The 22042-nt window shown below is 35.2% G+C and overlaps 3 protein-coding genes across 6 annotated transcripts; 1 reads left to right on the top strand and 2 right to left on the bottom strand.

Annotated features, from left to right (window-relative positions):
- Window positions 1–201: 201 nt before the first annotated feature.
- LOC132064466 (pentatricopeptide repeat-containing protein At3g49710) lies at window positions 202–3509 on the bottom strand. 2 transcript variants are annotated; one of them, XM_059457454.1, is made up of 2 exons: window positions 751–3509; window positions 202–578 (listed from the first exon to the last, which is right to left on the bottom strand). In XM_059457454.1, exon 1 carries the CDS (start codon window positions 3117–3119, stop codon window positions 957–959), a length of 2163 nt encoding a protein of 720 aa, XP_059313437.1. In that variant the 5' UTR covers window positions 3120–3509; the 3' UTR covers window positions 202–578; window positions 751–956. The 2 variants fall into 2 exon arrangements, with proteins under 2 accessions (XP_059313437.1, XP_059313438.1); XM_059457455.1 differs by having other exon boundaries at window positions 202–539.
- Window positions 3510–4086: 577 nt separating this feature from the next.
- On the bottom strand, window positions 4087–14427 carry LOC132064465 (leucine-rich repeat receptor protein kinase HPCA1-like). 3 transcript variants are annotated; one of them, XM_059457451.1, is made up of 20 exons: window positions 13805–14427; window positions 13501–13720; window positions 12296–12416; window positions 12137–12208; window positions 11589–11663; window positions 11431–11502; window positions 10575–10736; window positions 10410–10484; window positions 9679–9750; window positions 9514–9585; window positions 9336–9404; window positions 9049–9123; window positions 8431–8502; window positions 8155–8286; window positions 7592–8064; window positions 7329–7478; window positions 7095–7228; window positions 5819–6038; window positions 5060–5295; window positions 4087–4746 (listed from the first exon to the last, which is right to left on the bottom strand). In XM_059457451.1, exons 2-20 carry the CDS (start codon window positions 13592–13594, stop codon window positions 4273–4275), a joined length of 2850 nt encoding a protein of 949 aa, XP_059313434.1. In that variant the 5' UTR covers window positions 13595–13720; window positions 13805–14427; the 3' UTR covers window positions 4087–4272. The 3 variants fall into 3 exon arrangements, with proteins under 3 accessions (XP_059313434.1, XP_059313435.1, XP_059313436.1); XM_059457452.1 differs by lacking the exon at window positions 13805–14427 and adding an exon at window positions 12753–12811 and having other exon boundaries at window positions 13501–13622; XM_059457453.1 differs by lacking the exon at window positions 13805–14427 and adding an exon at window positions 12762–12811 and having other exon boundaries at window positions 13501–13622.
- A 4486-nt stretch (window positions 14428–18913) lies between these two features.
- On the top strand, window positions 18914–21635 carry LOC132064462 (uncharacterized). Its single transcript, XM_059457447.1, has 5 exons — window positions 18914–19056; window positions 19492–19656; window positions 20265–20985; window positions 21133–21227; window positions 21319–21635. Exons 2-5 carry the CDS (start codon window positions 19508–19510, stop codon window positions 21458–21460), a joined length of 1107 nt encoding a protein of 368 aa, XP_059313430.1. The 5' UTR covers window positions 18914–19056; window positions 19492–19507; the 3' UTR covers window positions 21461–21635.
- Window positions 21636–22042: the final 407 nt, after the last annotated feature.

Here is a 22042-nt window from a genome sequence, read left to right as displayed (position 1 = left end):
CAGTCTCCCTATGTGTTCTCCTCGTTCTATTGGAGCTCTTGCAGTTATCAGCTCTAGCAACACCACTCCAAAGCTATATACATCACTTTTCTCGGTCAACTGTTGGCTCATCTAACAGTCAGGTTACAAGTATATCCCTAAAATTCTTAGAAAATGGGAAATTGAAGCAGTTCGGTGGGCGCATTATGGAATTACAAATGCTTTTTGAAATAAAAATTTGCTTATATCACCATGTTAAACAATGAATAACATGAAGTGACTAATCTTTAATTGGATTCAAAATGATCTTTCTTCATGTTGTTCAATCATTCATGGTCAAGAAATTACCATTGTTGCTATCCAACCGCCTTCAAGTTTTATGATTTCTTTTTCTCCGTATGACCCACCATATGCTTGCTGGGATTGTGTTGCACACACTAAAATTCTTGCTGGTTACTTTGTTTCTCCAGCTTTTGTAGGGTTCTTTTGCTGTCTCAAGCATGCACCATTTCACCTCTTTAAGATGTAACATCACATTCCATAGTTGCCTTGTAATTAACCTTGCAGTGAATGAACAAGAGGTTGGCATCTTCATACCCCTAATCACATAATGCACATATTGTTGCAAATGATTAGCATCTCCGGCTAGATCTAAGATCATGTAGAGCATTAACCGTATAAGATTAAAATGGATTACGACTCAATAATCCAATCCCAAAAAAACAGAAAGCTACATGCTGCGAACCCTTTCAAGTACTTCATAAACTTTACCTTATAATTTCAATTGGTTAAACAAAAATATTAGGCCCATCTTTCTGTTGCCAAGAAATACAAAATTGTAGTCCCAAAATTGTAGTCCATCTTACTAACTCAAAGTACACTGTATAACGTTCACAAATTCACTCTCCATAGAGCATGGCAATCACATGAATTGATTGTAATCGGATCAGCATTCTGATTGCTAAACTCATCAGCTATCACCAGTAATCCCCACAAGAACATGTCCCACCCTTGAAGCAATGAAACCTGTGGCAATCCCTTACTGTAATCACTCTTCCTGTCATACCAGATAGAAACTTAATTGCATTATGACAGTCACCACATATTCTCAAATTCTTTATGATAAGAATAGGTTCAGAATCTTTGGTCGATAAAAGTCCGAAAGCAACTGCCAGCTTTTCACTGTGATGCCACAAGCTTCTCTCTCTCTCCTCCTGCCTAGTTCCATCATCTCTCAGCAGAGCCCACCTCAAATCCGGAGAATACCCTTCTTGCTTCATCTTCTTTGACATCTCTTCCCAGAATTTATACACCAAATTTATCATCGGATGAGAACTATCTTCTGCCACAAAGACATGAACCCTCTTGGCCACCTCAATCCAACTACACCCCACTTGCTTTCTAACTCCCTTGTCTCGCATTTCTTTTCTAATCGATGCTACCTCTTCCCATCTGCCGAGACAAGCATTCATGTGCGCAAGCATGACATACGGCGCCGCATTTGATGGATCCAGCTGAACACACTGGTTAGCTGCCTTTGTTGCTAGCCCTATATTACCATGCGTTCGACATGCCCTAAGTAACGAGCCCCAGCCAATTGTACCAGGATTATATGGCATTGTTTCGATTAGTCTCTCTGCTTCTTCGAGCTTCCCTGCTCGACCCAAAAGATCGATCATGCATATATAGTGCTCAGCCTCCGGTTTTATCCCAAATTTATGAGTCATTAAACCAAAATACTTCTTCCCTTCCTCGACTTTTCCAGTGTGTGCACATGAAGATAGGACAGAGATGAAAGTTATATGTGTAGGTGTCATATTTCCTTCAAGCATCCATGCAAATAGTAAAAGTGACTCTGCTCCATGCCCATGCTGAGCATAGCCTGCTATCATAGAATTTAAAGTGACAGCATTATGCTCAGGCATTCTATCAAAAAGTAGTCTTGCATCTTGCAGATTTCCACATTTAGAATACATTGAAATGAGAGCATTGTTCACTGAGATTCGATTGGATGGAATGCTAGATTTGATTGCCAAAGAGTGAATCTGTTTCCCTTGCGACGGCGATGACAAGTTAGAACATGCACTAATCACACAAACAAAGCTGCAATCATCAGGTTGATGACCAGCAAGCTGCATTTGTCTAAAACAAGCAACAGCTTCTTCACACAATTCAGACTGTGAATATCCAGAAATCATTGTGTTCCAAACGACCAAGTCAGGATAAGGAATTTCCCGAAATACTTTCTTGCAATCTAATATACCATCACTACATTTTGAATACAAATCAATCAGCCCACTTCCAACATGTGGATTTTCTTGAAACCCCATTTTGATTAACCGAGCATGAAATTGAAGCCCACCACGCAAGTCTTCCATAGATGTAAGCGCTGTCAATACACTTGCCAAAGTAAACATATCTAAACATAACTCCCTAAATTCCATTTCTTTATACAAAGCCAATGCCTTTATCCCTTCCCTATGCTGCCCATAAGCAACAATCATCGTGTTCCAAGAAACCTCATCTTTTATCTCACCCATCGACTCAAAAACCCCTCGCGCATAATCAAGAACCCCATTTTTACTATAATACGTAATAAGCGTGTTGTTAACTGAAGCATAAGAGTGAAGGCCAGTATATACAGACATGCAATGAAGCTGAGTTATAAAACCAACATTATCATTAGCAGCAGTAATAGCAGCGGAAAGTGTAAACCCATCCATAGAAAGACACGTGTCCTTCAAGTCAAGAAAGAGTCTAACAGCAGGCAGAGTGTAACCAAGGTCAGCATAAGCAGAAATAAGGGTGTTATAAGAAACAATATCTGGTTGGGGAATTTTATCGAACAAGTGGTGTGCAAAGTGGGGTTGACCTTCTTTAGCATAGGCATTGAGGATAGCATTGAAAGAGAAGACATTGGGTTCTTGGGTTGCTTCGAAAGCTTTACGAGCAGTGTTAAGTAGGCCACATTTGGAGTAGAGAAGGATGAAATGGTTGGAGAAGTAAGTAGATTGTGGAATTAGTGATTTGATGTAAAGTGTATGTAGAGATTTGCCAGTTAAGAGGTTTCTTTGGGCTATGCATGTTTTTAAAATGTGGCGGAATTGTTGGAAGCTCTCCACCAATGTTTGTTGGTTCATCACCCACTGCACTATTTGCTCTCAAATGTAGCTGGAATAACTTGCCACTAAATTGGGTGGGAGGGAAAGAATTAGTGTACTTATATCGTTGATATTTTAAATTTTTTTATTGTTGCATAAAATGAGACAACAAAACAAAAATTAATTTACACAGGAGCATATGTATCCTAGCGGTAAATGAAGTTGTAATGGATCACCGAGTACCAGGGTTTAACTCCGAGCAAAGACAAGACAAAAAAAATATGTGATTTATTTGAATGTATGTAAGCTTTGGTGAAATATTAATTTGTACACAAGCTAAGCAATTTCTTCAGTTTTGTTTAAAATTTGATGGACATAGTTATCACGTACCCGAGTTGTTGAGTTGGTGGGCGGAAGCAACCTAGCAGGTAAGTAGGCAGTGAAGTAATGAGGTGCGTGTAAGATGACCTTACACCACAGTCATAAAAAGACATCTTATAACATTAAAATTTCAAACGAAGGATGTTTGCCTAATATCAAAACCATTTGATCAGAGATGTGTTACAAGCCAAAACCTCATCCACATTTAACACTTGATTTTGAATACTGTAAATTCCTCGTAACTAATTATGCAATTAAGCCCCCGTTTGGCCATAAGAATTATTTACTTTATTCCGGAAATTTTTTTCACTTTTTTCCGGAATCAGCGTTTGGCCATGAGAATTCCGAATACAACTTGAAGTTGTATTCCGGAATACCAAAAACTCAAAAAACTTATTTTTCAAAAAATTTCACTTTTTTCACTTTTTTACGACTATATTTCACCAAAAACTACAATTTCAAAAACTATGGCTAAACATAACTCCAACTCCAAATTCCAAAAAAAGTGAATTTTTTTTTTATATCTATGGATAAACGGGGCCTTAAGAGAACTCTTGATTTGTTACAGTTCTGGGTTTTGAGCTATAAGTATCATATGTAGTCCTGTACAGTATGATCCAACCTGTTATAGAACAAATATCGATACAAAGATCACTCAATCTCAAGAAGTCATCAGTAATTCTGACTTCAGGTATAGCTAGTATTAGAACAGAAGAATCACTAGTACCAAACATCAAACAAAAGGTAATTCATAGTTATGCTCAATATTACAAACTAATGTAAATCACAGTTATAGTCCACAGTAACTTCATTAAGTGATGTTCATTCCGCCAGAAGTGTATTTACCACTATAATCAAAAGCCTTGTCATTATAAAAATCGTCAAGACTGACTTGAGTTGTGTCCCCATAGCTAGTTGAAGTAAGGTCTTCTTCAGTATACTTGCTCAAGCTGGCCAGTTCAAGGATACTCTCAATTTCTTTCACAGCCTCACCCATGGAGGGCCTCTCGGCCCCGGATTCATTAACACATCTCATTGCCAATGTACATAGTCTATCAATGCCTTCGAGTTTTGAACCTGGACCTATTCTTGGATCTGTTAATTGGTAGAGTTTGCTGTTATCTTTTGAATCAAATATGGTCTCTGCAACCAGTCTCACGATGTGTTTTCCTCGTTCTATTGGAGCTCTTGCAGTTATCAGCTCTAGCAACACTACTCCAAAGCTATATACATCACTTTTCTCAGTCAACTGTTGGCTCATGTAATATTCAGGATCCAAGTACCCCTACATAGGAACATTCATAGAAAATGGGATTTCGAAGTAGTATGAATGGTACATTATGGAATTACTTATGTTCTTTGAAATCAGACTTTGCATATATCGCCATGTTAAACAATGAATAACATGTGGTGACTAATCTTTAATTGGATTCCAAATGATTTTTCTTCATCTTGTTCAGTAATTCATGGTCAACAAAATTAGTCTTGTTGCTATCCAACAGCCTTGAAGTGTTTGGGTTTTTAACATAGGCAAATCTATAAGAGAGTTATAACACAGCTCAAATTGATCCATGAAGGTTTGAGGTTGTAATACTCACCAATGTACCTTTGACTTGAGTGGTGACATGTCCCTTGTCGTCGTCTCTCAAAAGTTTAGATAGGCCAAAATCAGCAACTTTTGCGGTTAAATGGTCATCCAGTAAGATGTTATTTGACTTAACATCCCTGTGTATAATGGGAGGATCTGCAAGCTCATGCAAGTATGCCAAACCTCTCGCAGCATCAAGGGCTATCCTAAGTCTCCTAGTCCACTCCAACTGGAGTTTTGGCTTGACTGAAAGAGCATATGCAGATTAAGAATAACCAAATTAAATTTGTATATAAGCCCAAACACTGTGATACAAACCTTCTTGTATCATACTAGAAAACTCCATTTCAACTTTGCTAGAGGGCTAGAAAACTTAGGTATCTCTAGCATATCCTAAAACAATCAAGTATCTGAAGAGTTTTATTCGTGACTAGGAGAAAATCCATGATGGTGATGGAGAGAGTTTCAGTTGGAAATGCTATTCCTTGGAGGAGAATGGCTGGATATCATATAATGAACAAGTATGGAAAAGGAGCGGAAGCAATATGATGAATTCAAATTTACACAAAGGTAATTGAAACACTTTCCACTGTATGAACAGGACAGTTCACTGGACAGATCGATATTGTATTAGTGAAGAAATATTACTCCATCTCCTCATTTTCCAGATCGGACAGAACTTAGCATCTGCTTACTCTGAAGAAAGATATGAAATGACAAACACGGATAAATATTCTTTGAAGGTCATTGAAAATAAGAGAGGAATTACCTGAGAGACTTTCCCTTAGAGTACCCTTTGGAATGTACTCATAGACCAGCATTTGTTCGCCTTGCTCATAACAAAATCCAACCAGGTTTACAACATTCTTGTGATGAATCCTTGACAGTAGCTCAATCTCTGTTTTGAACTCAAAAGCCCCCTGCATTGATCCATGTTGTGCTCTTTTAATTGCAACTACCTCCCCAGCAGTAAGAGTTGCTTTGTAGACCTGTTGATGCAACATGTATCAGTCTAGAAAATTTTGACATGCCACGAAGAAAATAGCAAAGGAGTGTGAAAGATGCAATATTATTGTACCGTGCAACGCTCATGTCAGTCATGCAGAAAAATCAAGATATAATCCTAGATGACTGAACATCAGCTGTTAGTGAATATTAACAATGTAGTTCAATTACAAATGCCTCAGCAATTTCCTATAGCTCCTAAGTTGCTGGTAAATAACACAAATGAGGAAGGAGTAAAACATACAGGTGGGTGGCAACAGCAGCATACTTGATGGGATAATTAGTTAGTTTTAGGAAACGACTATTTTAGCAGCTGACCTAACAACAGAAGTAAGCCAATTAACCAAGAGACACATTTCCTTATTGCCTTTGGCTTTTCAGACCAAGAAATACTACCTCCCCATAATCATTGCAACATCCTGACAGCTGAATAAATCTTAGACTAGTTCAGTTCATAATCATGGCTAGAGGTGGAAAATGGGAAATGTTTTTAAATGGATTAAAAATAAATAGTTAGTTGTGTAGATCGCTTCATTCACTTTAACTCATCAGCGTATTTCTCCATATAGGCAAGGCGGACTTTTCTTTAATAAATGTGAAATCTGTAGAAGAAGTTTGTGATTTGTGATCCCATGTGCAGGAAGTTATAGCCATATCGACATATAACTATTGCATTCAACAATTCCCTGTCACCTGTTCATTGATGAGTAGCAGAGATCAAACAAGTGAATTTATGCCACTATATTATGAGATGGTCAGCATGTCAGAACAAGTCAAGAGCTTATGACCACTATATTCCCTGTCCTCATTTAGTGTCAGAACAATTACAGGTTTAATGTGATAGTTGGAGCAAAGATCATACAAGTCAAGAGCTTATGACCATCTCTGCATTTTACAATGGTAGTTAAAGTGAATTTATGCCACTATATTATAAGATGGTCAGCATGTTATTCATCCATTCGTATGTGGAAATTAAGACCTTAACACTAAATATGTGCTGAACTTCATAGCAGGAAAGAAAAGAAAGAGAGATTGTAAACCTTCCCATAGCCCCCAGATCCAATGCAGTTAGATTCTGAAAAATTATTTGTGCACTTCCTCATCTCTTCAAATGAGAACCATCTTGCTCCTTTAAGTTGTGGCACAGCACCACTCTTATCACGGTCCCAAGATTCTGAATTCACACGAAGACATCATGGGGAGACAAAAAAATTATTTAAAAGTTAAAAAAACAATAATGTCAAGGGTCCAGATCTAAGAAGAACTAATCTTACCAAAAGGGTTACTGCTATGACCAGCTCTTTTAGCTATATTTCTCTGGCGAAAAGCATAAAGACCAGCACAGAGTGTTAAGAGAACAAGCACTGCACCACCAACCGATGCTCCAATGATGATACCAGTATGTGATGACTTCTTCTTTCCGTCTAAATTAAAAAAATAAGCAAACTTGTTAAGCTCAATAAAAGTTGCAAATCTATCCAGAAAAGAATTTGAGAACAAGAGGAAACAAAAGATTGCTTTTTGTATGTTTAGTTACCTGCAAAGCAACAGTAACCTTCAGAAGTAAAGAAGAAGGGTCCAAAAAATTGGAGTTGGAAAGGATTCCGGTTAAGCAGGTAACCAATGGAAGAAGTTGATGTTCGATTGAAACTGTCCTGTGTTGAAGGAAAGATTTGTGCTTCAATTTGTAGATATGAATAAATATCAACTGTTGGATCACTAAGAGAAACTGAATCCACCGGCAGTCCATTGGATAGAAAGGCAGACATCATAGAGCCAGCAAGGGTTGTAAAGTAGCTTGAGTTCTCTAAATTTGAGAAGGACAGGGAAAAGAAATGCAGTGTCCCAGTGTATGGATATGAACATTTGCATGTAGGACTTAATGCTTTGTCTGAATTGCAGGACATTGCTGGACAACTCAGAGGTGATGAAAAGGAATCATTGGAAATCTGAACTGCACAGTATCTGGCTGTTGCTCCAGTTCCATCACAAATAGGGTTGCCAGTGAGTCTGCAAAATACAATAGAACATTATTCTCTAAGACAGAAGAATGTGCATGCTCTAATAAGAGGGTTAATAACAGAGAAGTAATTTGCTCACGATATATTCATATTGTATTCTGCTTTCTGGGTGAAGTTCTGGATAGAATTATTTCGTAAATCAAGTGTTAAATTGTTCCCATATCCGGTCCCAATGTCCAATGTTCCATTGAGCTTGTTGTTGGCTAATCCTCTACAAATATATAAACAAAATGATGATCAAATAAAATGCTTCCTGTAGGAGTGATGCTGTAGATCCTAAGGCCAAGTAGTAATTTTAATGAATGAACATCCCCTGCCTAAATTAGGTTTTATGATAGAACAAGTATGAACTTACATAGTCTCCAAGTTAGGAAGGCTGAATAACTCAACAGGTATTTGTCCCTGCAGTGTTGTGTTCTCCATATATCTGTTACAATGTCCATCAAAGATTACTAAAGAAGCAAATAACCCCAGGGATTAATTCAACCTAAAAAACGAGGAAGCACACAGAGTAGTTAACTTCCTTGAACTATCCGTATTTGGATATGTGCCGCTTAAGAGCAAGCTCCTCCTCTACAGGATTTGCAGACTAGTACTTGTTTAGGCTTACATTTACAATATAGATTTGCATAAAGAAAGAGTGCTACCAAATTAGTCTAAAACAGTAGCAGAAATACTCAACACCGGATACTACTGGCGGACTGTTCAGCCATAAAATACAACGTGAAAATAATGGAAGAAAAATCCATTTTCTTCATAAGGTTTTATTTCTCCAATCCTAATAAATGACTCGTAGAGATAGTAGCTGCAATAACTTAGGTCTCTGCCAGTTAATGGCAGTGTAGTCAAGAAAACAGGAATTGGTTCTTTGGCAGGCGCATTAGAGGACATTTTGTATGTTATTTAAGTTCAGGTTTTACTTGATACAACTAAGTTTCTGTGTGCGCGTGAGAGAGAGGCGATAGAGAAATACATTGTTTTCAATGATGGGAGGTTTGTAAGCCATTTTGGAACATCTGATGCGTTGAAACTGTTATTGCTCATGCCCCTGCAAACAATAGGAACTAAATAAAAAGGTGAATAAATCAAATAGGTATATCACATTATTCACATCCTTGCCAAAAGGAGTCACTAATAAATAGAATGAAGCATTTATATGATGAGAACTCTCAAATCTGTCATAAGAGAAGCCAAGTCTACCAAGTTTCTACAAGCATTAATAAAGATTGTTATAGTTATAAAACCTAAACACCAACTTACACATAGCTTAGAAAGTTCATCCCTGTAAGGTCTGGAATTGATCCATTGAGATTATTATTGGATAAGTACCTAAAACAAAAAAGAAAAGACTTATTTTCAAAATAAAAAACCAATAACATGCTACTTTTACAAGGGATCAACAGAAATTGATTAGGTATATCCTCTTTTGAGTGCATACAGCTCGTTGAGACTTTGTAACATTGTGAGGTTGGAAGGTACAGGTCCATTGAGAGAGTTCCAGTCCAGTCGCCTGTAGCCATGACAAGAAATGTAATGAAAATGAACGTAACTTCAGGGTAGAAAGTACATGAGAGAATATTGCTGACAGCACTAGGGAACTCACAAAATTTCTAAATTTGGCAGACTTCCCAGAGACTCCGGAATGTCACCTATCAGTTTGTTGTGATCTAAAATCCTGATCGATAGGAAGCTAAGTATCATCAGAGATCAAGAGAAAAATGAATTGCGGCATGGCTGCTTCTTATTAATCAACATCATTTCTTCAGCATCAAATCTCCATTCTTCAGGTCTTTTAGCCAAAAAATCAAGTCTTTACTCTTTTTAATATTCCATCGACATAGAACATGCATTAAATATATTGTTCTCTCCAAGGATATAATAGTACTAAAACTTCACAGCATACTTTGGAATTGATGCATATGATTGTGCTGGCATAGAGCCCAATGCAGAAGAGCACATATTCTATCAAAGCAACACTGTTAGTCAATCCATTTTGCCTTGAGGAAGTCAAAACACATAAAGGATGTCATGATAAATACAAATATGTACCATAAGTATATGCAAATGGCAATTGATAACTAAACAAGGAGAGATAAAAGAAAGATCTTATACAAAGGAAATGTAAAATACTTGCATCGCTCCCTGCGACAAAGCACACAATAAAAAGAAAAAGCAAAAACATACATCCTCAAAACTTTCTACTCAGGTTGGAAGTAATAAAAGGTCATTATGTATTTATTCTTCAAAAGGTTTAACAAACCTAAGTAAATTAAGTAACTAGATATATGAGTTTGTTAAAATGAAAATATACACTTAACTTGCCTACATACTCACACATGTATCAGCTTCATGGTTGGACTGAAGAGTCGAGATTGGATAGGGCCAGAGAGCTGATTTTTTGACAAGTGACTGCAAGAAACGGATAAAACTTTACACAACTATTAAGGAAGAGAAAAAGACTAGCATAAAAAAGTTACATTTTATAGCGAGGAAACATACAGGTGTCTGGTATTGACTAGCCAATCCAAACCAGGTTCTGAACCGCGTGAGATTGGGATAGTCCCACTAATTTTATTGTCACTGAGATCAAGCCATGACAACTTAGATAAATTGCCAATTGATGGTGGAATTGGCCCAGTGAAGCTGTTAGAAGTTAGAGATCTGCAGAAATGTTGTAAAAAAGACAAGAAAATAAGTCAAAGAAGCTGACTGCTATAAAGAACATAAACCATAGACCTTAAACAAAGATGAAGAATGTATTGAAACATAATAACAAATAGAGATGTCCTCTATGTGGTGTGTTTCTGTTTATATAACCATAAGATGATCCTCGACAAAAAGTAAAGGTGCTTGAGTTTTTTCATTAAGAAACTACAAAATGAATCCGTACCACTCCTCGTCTCATTTACTTCACATGTTAGGGATGAATTCACTTTAACTGGACCACTAAGTTCCAATAAGTCAATTTCAATTTACTGAATCCTACTCCGGCACACGTCCATAATCTAGGCAGTGCACATTACAAGTTGTTTGTTAGAGAATCTCTCGATTATATACCCACAACTGATGGGCAACTTTTTGTTTTTGAACCAAAGCCAATCTTAATAATGTTGAATAGACCTTTCGCATGAACTGAACCTAATTTGACTGAGGCCTTAATAAGAAAAGCAAAAAATATTGTCAATCAAAGTTGTTTTTAACTGCAAGAATAATAACTCAGCTGCCCAAGTCCGACTTAGAAAAAATGCACAATTTTACTCCAGGTAAACAAAAAGGAAGTAGTTAATGATTAAACTTCAGATAAACAAAAAGGAAGAAATCAATGATTAAACTTCAGGTAAACAAAAATCCTTACATAAAAACCAGCTGCTGCAGAGAACCAATTGATTCTGGAATTGGGCCAAAGAAGCTGCAACCAACTAAGATTCTGCACAAAATGACCAGCTTCTGAAGTCAGAATCTAGAGTACACAGTTGTATAGAACATACTGGAGTGGCCATTTAAATTTCTTACAAGGTTGTCAAATTCTTCAAATTTCCAATTGATGGTGGAAGAGTTCCTTTCAAGCCAACATTATTCGAGAGGTCCCTACAACAAAGAAGCTCATAATGTGTGCTTCAAAAACCAAATTTGGTACAATAAAACTAAGCGAATTGATAAACCATTTGAATAGGTTAATTTGGGTAAGAAAAAGGTTTGAAACTAATTAAAGCAGTGGATATCCTCTTATCCAAATAGAAGAACTTATTCCTTTTATTTGAGAGAGAAAGATTTAATTTTTTCGTATGGTGTGTATACTCCTTACAAATTCTTACAAGAATTAGATTGGGATCAGGAAGAGATGAGGCCAGAATTATATAAGTAGCAAAGAAAGACATTAATGTTGCACTCATTTACTTTGAGAACTAGCGGCAGTATTCTTAATGATTTTTATATGAAACTACAGTTGTTCTTCAGATGAGAGTTGGAGAAAGGATTATAGGTAAAATAAAGATAATTATGGAATCGTATCATCGATATCTTAACAGTCAAGATAGAAAAAACAGAAATAAAAAACATACAAAATCTGCAATGCAGTTAACGATGAAAGATCTCCGAACTGATTGCCTTCTAGGCCCATGCCTGATAACTTTCTGCAAAAGGAAGTTAAAGAAAACAATGAGGAAGGGAAGATAGGAAAGCTACAGAACAATCAGAAATTTAAAATATCGAGGATATACATCGAGGTTATGCGCGAATTGTTGCAGATTATTCCTGCCCAGCTGCTACCACAAGGATCTGACCCCTCCCAATTTGGTGGCAAGTTATTCCAGCTAGATTTGATAGCAAATAGAGCAGTGGCTGCACAATAAAAGGAATTATAAACGGTTCTGTATTGTACTATCATAAAACTCAAGTTAAAAAAAGCGCAAAACTTTTAAGCATTCAAATTTGACAAATATTCTTTTCAACTGAAAATCCATGACAATAAATCTAGATAGCATAGAAGCTTCTTCCAAAGCTTGTTGCTAATCTAAACTCGACATCTGCATTGCTAACTTTGAACGACTTTTCGGTTGATCAATAATTTGGTCAACTAAACTACAAGAAGAGCATATTTCAACTTTTTTTTTTCATATGTTTTAAATTGGGAGTAAAGACAGAAAGAGATCCCAATAAAGAAAAGACAACTCTTACTCTGAGTACCTCTGAAATGTGCTTAATTCTGAATGAAGTGTGTTGCCTAGCATTTTGCCCTACAACGCACAAGGAAGTCTGATGTAAACACATCATTCGATCTTCAATGACGCTAAAGAACAGCTAGATCATAAAGTTCTCTAGTTCTTCCTTTGTGATGACTTAGTTTTATCCCTTCCTGTTTTTCTTAACTCTGCTATTTTTCCCTTGTACTAGTTTCCACTAGCATGCATATAGTAATCAATCACAACACAGCGCCAGCAGTCCACTGACAATCAGCAAGAACTATAGGCTGCGGACCTAGGCACCTCAAACTTTTTAGATGAATTATTCACTCCAACTCAAAGCTTAAAGAGGAACAGAACGAAATAGTCAAATCAAAATTCATCCCCCACAAATTGGGTGCATTGAAGAAATTAGAAAGTAATGCAATAGGCTTTTTTGAAGTTCCATAAATAGAATAAATCATTATTCAGGATGGAGTATGATATTCTATCAACGAGTAGCCAAATAGCCAATACTGCACAAACAATTCATGCTGTTTTATACTTTTAAACAGTTAGTAATTTCGGATGCACTCAAGTCTAACTATCAAAGTCTTAGGTTATAGACTCAGTAACTATCAAATCTGAAACAGTTCACCAGTTTACAGAGAAGTGGAATTTAAGCATGAAAAAAAAGAGTGCATATCAAGTTGTCTTAATTGGATAATTGGAAGAAAAAAGATTTAAAAAAAAAAAAGCACTACCATCATTGCTGTTTGTCTGTCCCAGTATAGCCAGAATTTGGGATACAAAAATCAGGAGGAAGATATGACTTCTTGAACCCATTAATTCCAGCATAGCAAAACCTTTTTTCTGAACATCCAAAATCCCAATGCTTTTGTTGGAAAAGAAAAACTGTATTTCAGTGCAAGCCTTGTGAACAACGCCTTCCTAATATCCAGCAAGTTATCATTGACCTTCACGCTGCATGGACAAAAGAATGAGTCCAAGAAAATATGTTGAAAACTAAGACAGGACAAATAAAATAATGTGTTTGAAGTATATTACAATGATTCCTCGAGCCAACAATAAGAACAAGCCAACAAGAAGAAGGTTTCTTGGTAAGAATCAAGAACTTTGACTGAGTATCCTCGCCCCTTGTCATTTGCTGATTTCATCATCCCTAAAAACTTATCATAAAGGGGTTAGAATTAATTTAAAGGGTGCAGGTAAGAAATATTGTTGTATAACATATAAAAGAAAGCAAATGTTTTCTTTATTTTTGCTATAAAGAAAGAAGATGGTTCATCTGCTGACAAGTTAAAAAGTGGACATATTCTTGTATCTTGGAATTAAGAAGAGTTCTTCCAAGATAAACATTGAAACTTTTGGTGAATATTCAAATATCTAAACTCTAAAGCGACAGCCTGAGGCCTTATAATATAACTATCACAAGTGGGGTAAGATGAAGAAGAGCAAGTAGAAGAAGAACAAGTATTGGCGCCAAGGCCAAGGTTGAACATTCGAAGAAGTCAAATATTTCTGAAACACTAGAAAATTATGTTTGTCAATGTTGCCATGATGAAAATATCTGTTGACATTCTTCCTTAGAGACAAATTATCTCATACCCGAAGGTATTACAGTTAGACAAATTCAAGAATGACATAAGGGGTTCCGTCTGATAGACCAGGAATTGTTTCTTTCGTCGCATAAGTCATAATATATGGGATATCACATATATAATAAAAAATCTTTGGTTTGCAACACGAATATATGCTTATTAATATACGCATAACTCATAAGATGTCTGATTTCTGATACAAAACATTGAATAATTAAAATAACGTTGGTTTGTGGTATTAAAATCCACATTGTTATTACACTGAATAATTATGCAAGGATCTATATCTATATAATTGCAGGATATAGGCGCGGTGACGTGACACTCTCCTAGGCCAGGATCTTTATTTATCTTTATTCTCAAATTTTTCTCTTTATTTGGATATTAATTGTATTATATAATTATTTAAAAAGATTTGATATATTTGTTCGAATGTTCCGAATAGTTACCATGAAACGTTGTCTTTTGTAGTAAATAGTTGTCAAAAACTTGCTTCCCTCTCTCCTCAGTAGTTACTTAATTAGAGCCCGTTTGGATTGGTTTATAAATGTTTAAATTTTGCCCTTCGGCTAAAATAAAACCCACGCGCGGTTTTTAAAAAAAATTCGTCGCTTGCCTTGACAACTTTTTTTTATGGGCGTCATAAGTTGGCCCGTATCACTTTTGAACATAAATCATTTTTATGTCTTAAAATAAGCTCAAAAAAAATAATTGTCCGGCATAACTTTGCTTTTATCTTAGGCTTAATTTTTTATCTTGCGCCCAAAGTTTATAAGCTTTTTTTTTTTTTTTTTTTTTGTAAACCGTTGGGAGTCCCCTTCTATAAAAATTTTTATAAACCAAAAAAAAAAAAAAAAAAGTTGGGGTAGCGATTTTTTTTTTTTTTTTTTTTAAAATGCTAATTGTCTTGTTTTTAAGTTAGAAATTTCAACTTTATGTTTATAAGCTTTTTTTATAAGCCCATCCAAACAGGCTCTTAATCCCGAGCAATTTCTATTCCCCCGTTCATTTTCCATTCAATGTCATTCCTTGGTTACATTCATATTCATCCATTTCAATTGTCCATTACTTCCAAATTGGAGATTTCATTTGTCTCTTATGCTGCCATTTCCTAGATATCAATGTAAAGTTTCTTTCTCTTTATTTAATATAATAACCTATTATTAATTTATGTTTTGATTTTTACCATTACTCTGGCTTCTATTCTTGGGTATGGTTCTGCATTTTTCTTAAATATCACTAGATGATGAAAACCCGTGCTAGCACGGGCCCAACACAAAAAATAGTATCACACTTTTTTTTAGTCTGTCTAAAAAAGAATGATATATTTTTATGTTTAGAAATCATTTAACTTGAAATTTCCCCTTTTACCTTTAATGAAATGATTTAAATCCACACAAATATCTATGACTTGTTTTAGTACCAAAAGTTTCAAAGATCTTTCCTTTTCTTTTTTAAACCTTCGTGCCTAATCAAACTATGTCACATAAATTAGGACGAGAGAGAGTACCTTTTAGTAATATAATTATGGAATTTTTATTATAGAAAGTATTATAATTCAATTAATTGAAAATATCAATAAATTATTTTACTTAGTTCGCTTCTCCCATATATGACTTTCCTGGTTTGGTTCTCCAATTGAAAGATTTGAAATACACCTTTCCTACCAAGTTTCATGCCATCATCTCTTTCTACTCAATAACACCGAAAAATATTTTCATGTGTTAGTATCTGTTGTAGTCTTAAATTTTTAAGTATAGACCAACTTCATCATTTTAAGAAAATATGTGTATACGTTTCTTGATCGTTTATATTTCGTCTTCTTGATGTTATTTCTCATTATTCATGTGAGACGTATGTGTCTAAAATTAGTGTATTTTTTAAAATTAGTGTATTTTTATCCTTACCCAAAGATATAAGTTTTAAATCTTTTGGTTTTATGACTTCTTTAGCGATTTTTGTGTTCACTTTAAATCGTTATTTCTTTTTTTTTCTGAATTTCTCTTCTTTAAATTTTCTCTAAGCGTATCTTTACCATTTTCTGAACTTATTATCATTATTTAAATGTCCTATAAATTTTCTCTAAGCGTACCTTTACCATTTTCTGAACTTATTATCATTATTTAAATGTCTTTTTTTTTCTTCCTTTTTTTTGCAATTGTCTCCTAATTCTTCATGTAGACCTCACCTTAATTTTTTTTTTACTACTATTATAGAAGAGTGGGTTGACGACCAAATCCACTCTTCTATAATAGTTAATAATATGATGTACATGTCCTTCCTTTTTCTTTTCCATTTGTTAAACATACATGGAAAAAAGTTAGCTTTTAAGCACAATAAAATCTCTATGAAAGTATGTTACTGTAAAAGATCCATTTCTAATTTTAAGCTTGATCTCAATTATTTTAGAGTAATAACAAAAAGAAAATATTAATGTGTAGGATTAGGATAAAATTTGGTTTAACTTATTTGTTATCACTATTTATAGAATATTTTGTACATGAAAATTGGAAAGGGCAAAAGATGAAATTGTCGTCCAGAATCCATACCTTTTATGTACACAGGTATATGTCAAGGACAAATTGTACAATCAAAGAATATATAGCAGACAAAAAAAATTAATCAAAAAATAATACTTTTATATTATTCATTAGAGATACCTGAGTAAGTGACTGTGCTAACTATTAAAATTTTAAATTACAATTTTCTCAACATTTTTTATTTTAGGATAATCTACCTTTTATTATTTTTAATTAATGTTAATTTATATTGGATTATTCTCAGCATTTTTTCTAATTTTTACAAGAATATGCCTTTTGTTATTTTAATATCTAAGTATGGAAAAGGATTAGTCACAAGTTCAATGAGGTCATTCGCCATCGCGCGAAGCACGGACAGATTTTCTAGTTTATATATAAGTTGCATAAAAAGTAAAATGATAAATAAGAATATGTTGGTGTTGACAAAGAAAGGACTAGCCAAAGAATACGAGGGGACAAAACCAACGAAAAATAATTTAGTTTGTGAACAAGTTATGGAAGGAATTATAATGTATGAATTTTATGCGGTAAATACAATATATAACTCGTTATGAGGTCAATAATAATACTATATAAACTATTTTGTAGAAATTGTAATACCAAAATTAAGAATCAGTTCTAGTACGATCTTTTATATACAAAAACATGGTTAGTGTAATTCCACAAGTAGGGTCTAGTGAAAGGTAAGATGTATGCAGACCTTATTCCAACCTTTGTGGGTAAAGAGGTTGTTTCTGATATAACCTAGTACATTCTATTATATATTTTTTTCTAATATATGTATTCTTATTTCAAATTGTGTCAAGAATAAAATAACACACAAATTCTTCAACAAGGGATTAAAATTCATAGTTTTATACCTAAAAGACTTACTAAGGTCTCATTTGTTTGCACTTAATGAACGTCTTAATCTTAATTATTCAGATCTCGGTCACTAAATCTATTTGCCTTTTAAGTCTGAATCTTAATTATTCAAATCTTAATCATTTAGTGCGTTTATTTTTTTTATAATTTTATAACCACTCTGGATCTGAATAGATCTGAATGATTAAGTTCTATAATATAGTCTAAATATCATTAAAATGTATATTCAAAAGCTACTATGAAGATGACACAGTTCATCATCCACTCCATTCATTTTCATTGCTAATCGCCGCCACCCACTATTATCAACTACCACCACCCACAACCTACAATCACCATCATCACCCCAACAACCACCAATTACCATAATTAGTCGTCACCACCAACCACCATTACAACCATCGATCACTAACAACTATCACCACAATTAGGCACCACTATATATCGCCAACTACCGTCATCATTGACCACCGGCATTAACTATCACTGTCGTCCACCACATTTACTAATTACCACCACCAACCAACACGATTAACAACCACCGTTAATCATTACTATCAGCTACCATCACCGCTAGCTACGTCATAAAACCACACACCATTACCAACATAATTCCCAGTCGGCACACACAACCACCATCATTAGCCATCAGCATCTCTAATTATCATATAATCCCTTTTTTTTATCAATGTAATATTAGATTAATATAATATTTTATTTAAATCTTATATTTATTAATTGTAAGAAAAATTTTACATATTCCGGTGTTGAGAAAATAATCAGTCCTATAGTTTTGGTATTCAGATCTCAAAATACAATATTTTAATATTCAGATATGTATTTAAATTCAAGCATCTAAATCTTAAGAGATAATATAATGCACCTGCAATTTTGGTATCAGAGTGCCAAAGTATTTCCAAAAAAAAAAAAAAAAAAGTTTAGGGCGAAACTAAACACTTACTAAAACTAAAGGGGCTTTAATGCTCTACAGGTTTATTACTTCTTCCTCTGTCACTCCAAGGGTAAAATGCAGTACCGGCAAGAAACCGATGGCCGCCGCAGCGTAGTGGTGGAGCTACCACTGGACGACGACGGCGCATTCGATTTGGCAAAAGCAGTATGTAGCCACGGCTTATTCATGATGGCTCCAAAACCCTAGAACGTCCGTTACGCCTATCCGACAACATTAACGACGATCTAATCTCTTCTCGTCCGAATATCTCAACCCTCATTTACTCCTTCTACGTGTTTTCGGGACCGATTCTCTTTCTGTTGTACACCAACGCTCTTTGCTCCTTTTAACTATTTGTTTCAATTTGTACGTTTTGCATTGAGATAATGGGGAAAATCACACCTGAAGTATCATTTTTTTTTTTTTTTGCGAGTTCCTCTGTGAACTGTCAGGTGCTTGTGTTTCCTATCCCAACTATCAACAACTACTTATCTAAACCGACTAGACCCAGTGTTTGAATACAATCACTAAAAAGCGCACCACGTCTTAATTTATCCATAATATTTCGTCCACATGGCAGCTGACTCGTTAATTTCGAGGTGTGTTTTGATAAATAGTTGGTGATAGTTTAGGTAGGAAATACAAACACCTGATAGTTCAGGTAGGAAACTCGCAAAAAACGTAATACTTCGGGTGTGTTTTTGAACATTATATCTTTTGCATTTCCTATACAGTTTGGTTTATTGGCTGGGGTTTTACTTTTACTGTTATTATATAGGGTCAAGTGAGGCGAATGCTGAGATTATCAGTGGAAGAGAACAAAAGAGTGAAAGAGTTTCAGGATATTTGTGAAGAAGCAAAGGAGAGGGGATTTGGGAGAGTGTTTAGATCGCCCACATTGGTTGAGGACATGGTGCAGTGTATCCTGCTCTGCAATTGCCAGTGAGTAGTTAAACTGAGTAGCAATGTTAAACTAGTTACATTAATAGATACAATATAGTATAAAGCTATGCTAAGAATTTCTGAGTAAGGAAATCAAGATTCAGAATAATTTGAAGAAAATAAGGGACTGCACCAATTGTTTAATTGTTGGGATAATTTTCTAGGTTACTGCATAGTAGATTAAAACTGTAAAACTCTTCAGGGATCTAAGTTTATACCTCTGTTTTCTCATAATCTTCAAGTTGGTTCTAACTTATTTAATAAGTCCTTGTATTGGGGCTTTGCTATTAATGAACACCCTTAGTATGGCTCCGATTAGTGCTTTAACTTCGAATTATCTTATGTATCAAAACAAAACAAAAATAATTCAACTTTACTTGGCCTACATCTCCATCCTAGAGGGAATGAGCAACTGGAGATTAGAGACAGATTTTTTGTTGAGGTTGTTCTGGAATTTTATATGAACTCTTATGCTGAAATCTGTTAGCTTAAAAAAAATAAAAAATAAAAAAATAAAAAAAAATAGCAGCTTGATTTGATGTTTAGATAAAATTGATAGAAAGAGATATTCCTAAATGGTAGCCTTTTCTGATTATCTCAATGCATAGGCGGTCAAGGACGTTGAGCATGGCTGAGGCATTATGTGAGTTTCAGTTGGAGCTAAACTGTCCCTCATCAGCTGCATGTTTTTCTGTTGCTGATAACCGAAATCAGTTGAAGGGTGTAACTGCTGAATCTGAGCATTTCACTCCAAAAACACCAGCAGGAAAAGAATCAAGGAAAAGAGCTGGAGCTTATGGATGTTCCAGAAACTTGTTGGAGAGGCTTACAGAAGTCGAAGAAATTTTCGTGGATGAAGAGAAACCGGATGTAAGTGTGAGACCTGCATTTCCAGATGGTAAAGAGGTTGTTCTACAAAAAAGTGATCTTTGTCAGGCTACTACGGAGGTTTGTGAAGTTAGTACAAGTGAACCATTCAATTCTGATCCTTCAGAGGATAGAGAGCTGAGCTTCAATAAGCTTGGGAATTTCCCTAGCCCGAAAGAATTGGCAGGCCTTGATGAGAGTTTTCTAGCAAAGCATTGCGGTCTTGGCTATAGAGCTGGGCGCATTATAAAGCTTGCTAAGGGCATAGTTGAAGGCAGGATTCAGCTGAAAGAACTTGAAGAAGCTTGTAGCAACCCAAGCTTGTCCAACTATGATAAAATGGCTGAGCAACTGAGAGAAATAGATGGATTTGGCCCTTTTACCTGTGCTAATGTACTGATATGCTTGGGTTATTACCATGTGATTCCTACTGATTCAGAAACAGTTAGGCATCTAAAACAGGTATTAACTCTTACTTCAAACTTGACTTAAAGGCGAGTCTATTACTTGTGCCAATGTACACCCCTGCATGTTATATACCCCTGAAATTCTCATGAATTCATATGTTACTAGGAATCTTAGACAGGTTCAATGTTACTAAAATTTCAGGTTCATGCAAAAACCTCCACCACGATTAAGACAGTTCAAACAGATGTTGAAGAAATTTATGGGAAGTATGAACCATTTCAGTTCTTGGCATATTGGTAGGCTGCTGCGCCCATTTCCCTGTTCCAACTTATTAGTCTATGTGAACTTCCTTGCTAATGTTCTCTTATTTGTTATTCTCTTGACCAGGTCAGAGGTGTGGCACTTTTATGATGAATGGTTTGGTAAGTTAAGCGAGATGCCTCACTCTCAATATAAACTTATTACTGCCGCAAATATGAGACCGAAAAGAAATGTCAAATGCAAGAAGTTGAAGATAACCTCGGGGTAGAAGCTTAGCATGTAACATAAAAGGGAAATGCTGAGAAGCTTGGCATGTAACTTAAGAGTTCAGGCATGAATGGTTAATGCTGAATTTGCCTTTTATTGAGATTCATTTTTTGTTCTGCACATGAATTAGTCTTTCAATCTTCTATAAATTTATCTAGCAAGAACAGTTTCCTGCTCTTCCTTTTTCCATTCTCGTTTATGTTCCTAAGGTCTCTTTTTTGGAAGTATTAAGTCAGATCAAAGTTAACAAAGAGACGTAATATAAATAATTTTTTTGAGAAAACACTTTTAGTATCCAAATAGGTAGTTATAAAATAAAGTGACCAAATTACTCTCTGATTATAAACAAATGGTTAGCATTAGATAAAAACTGCACCCGGTGTGAAATCTTAAAATGCAGATACATATAAACGGTAAATTATCTATATTTTCTATAACAATCAACCTATATTTTTTTTTGCATATACGTAGTATGAGGTGTGGGAGATAGGAGACAGGGAAGCAGCTCAAACATAGCATAGGCCTGTATGTTGTAACAATAACAATTCGTGTAATTGTAGTAGGGGGATGTTTAAGGCTAGAG

Source organism: Lycium ferocissimum, chromosome 7 (assembly GCF_029784015.1).
Source record: "Lycium ferocissimum isolate CSIRO_LF1 chromosome 7, AGI_CSIRO_Lferr_CH_V1, whole genome shotgun sequence".
In the NCBI taxonomy this organism is placed as follows: domain Eukaryota; kingdom Viridiplantae; phylum Streptophyta; class Magnoliopsida; order Solanales; family Solanaceae; genus Lycium; species Lycium ferocissimum.
Note: the sequence above shows the minus strand (reverse complement) of the source record. Positions and strands in the feature narration are given on the sequence as shown.

Bases quoted from the DNA above. Each gene is read 5' to 3' on its own strand.
- LOC132064466 (XM_059457454.1), bottom strand. From the start codon at position 3,119: ATGAACCAACAAACATTGGTGGAGAGCTTCCAACAATTCCGCCACATT.
- LOC132064465 (XM_059457451.1), bottom strand. From the start codon at position 13,594: ATGCTGGAATTAATGGGTTCAAGAAGTCATATCTTCCTCCTGATTTTT. The intron at 9,405-9,513 runs GTATGCACTCAA...TTTTTGTTTTAG, and splicing joins TTACAAAGTCTCAACGAGCT to GTACTTATCCAATAATAATC. The intron at 4,747-5,059 runs GTGAGTATTACA...GTTCCTATGTAG, and splicing joins CTCAAGTCAAAGGTACATTG to GGGTACTTGGATCCTGAATA.
- LOC132064462 (XM_059457447.1), top strand. From the start codon at position 19,508: ATGCTGAGATTATCAGTGGAAGAGAACAAAAGAGTGAAAGAGTTTCAG. The intron at 19,657-20,264 runs GTGAGTAGTTAA...CTCAATGCATAG, and splicing joins ATCCTGCTCTGCAATTGCCA to GCGGTCAAGGACGTTGAGCA. The intron at 21,228-21,318 runs GTAGGCTGCTGC...TCTCTTGACCAG, and splicing joins TTTCAGTTCTTGGCATATTG to GTCAGAGGTGTGGCACTTTT.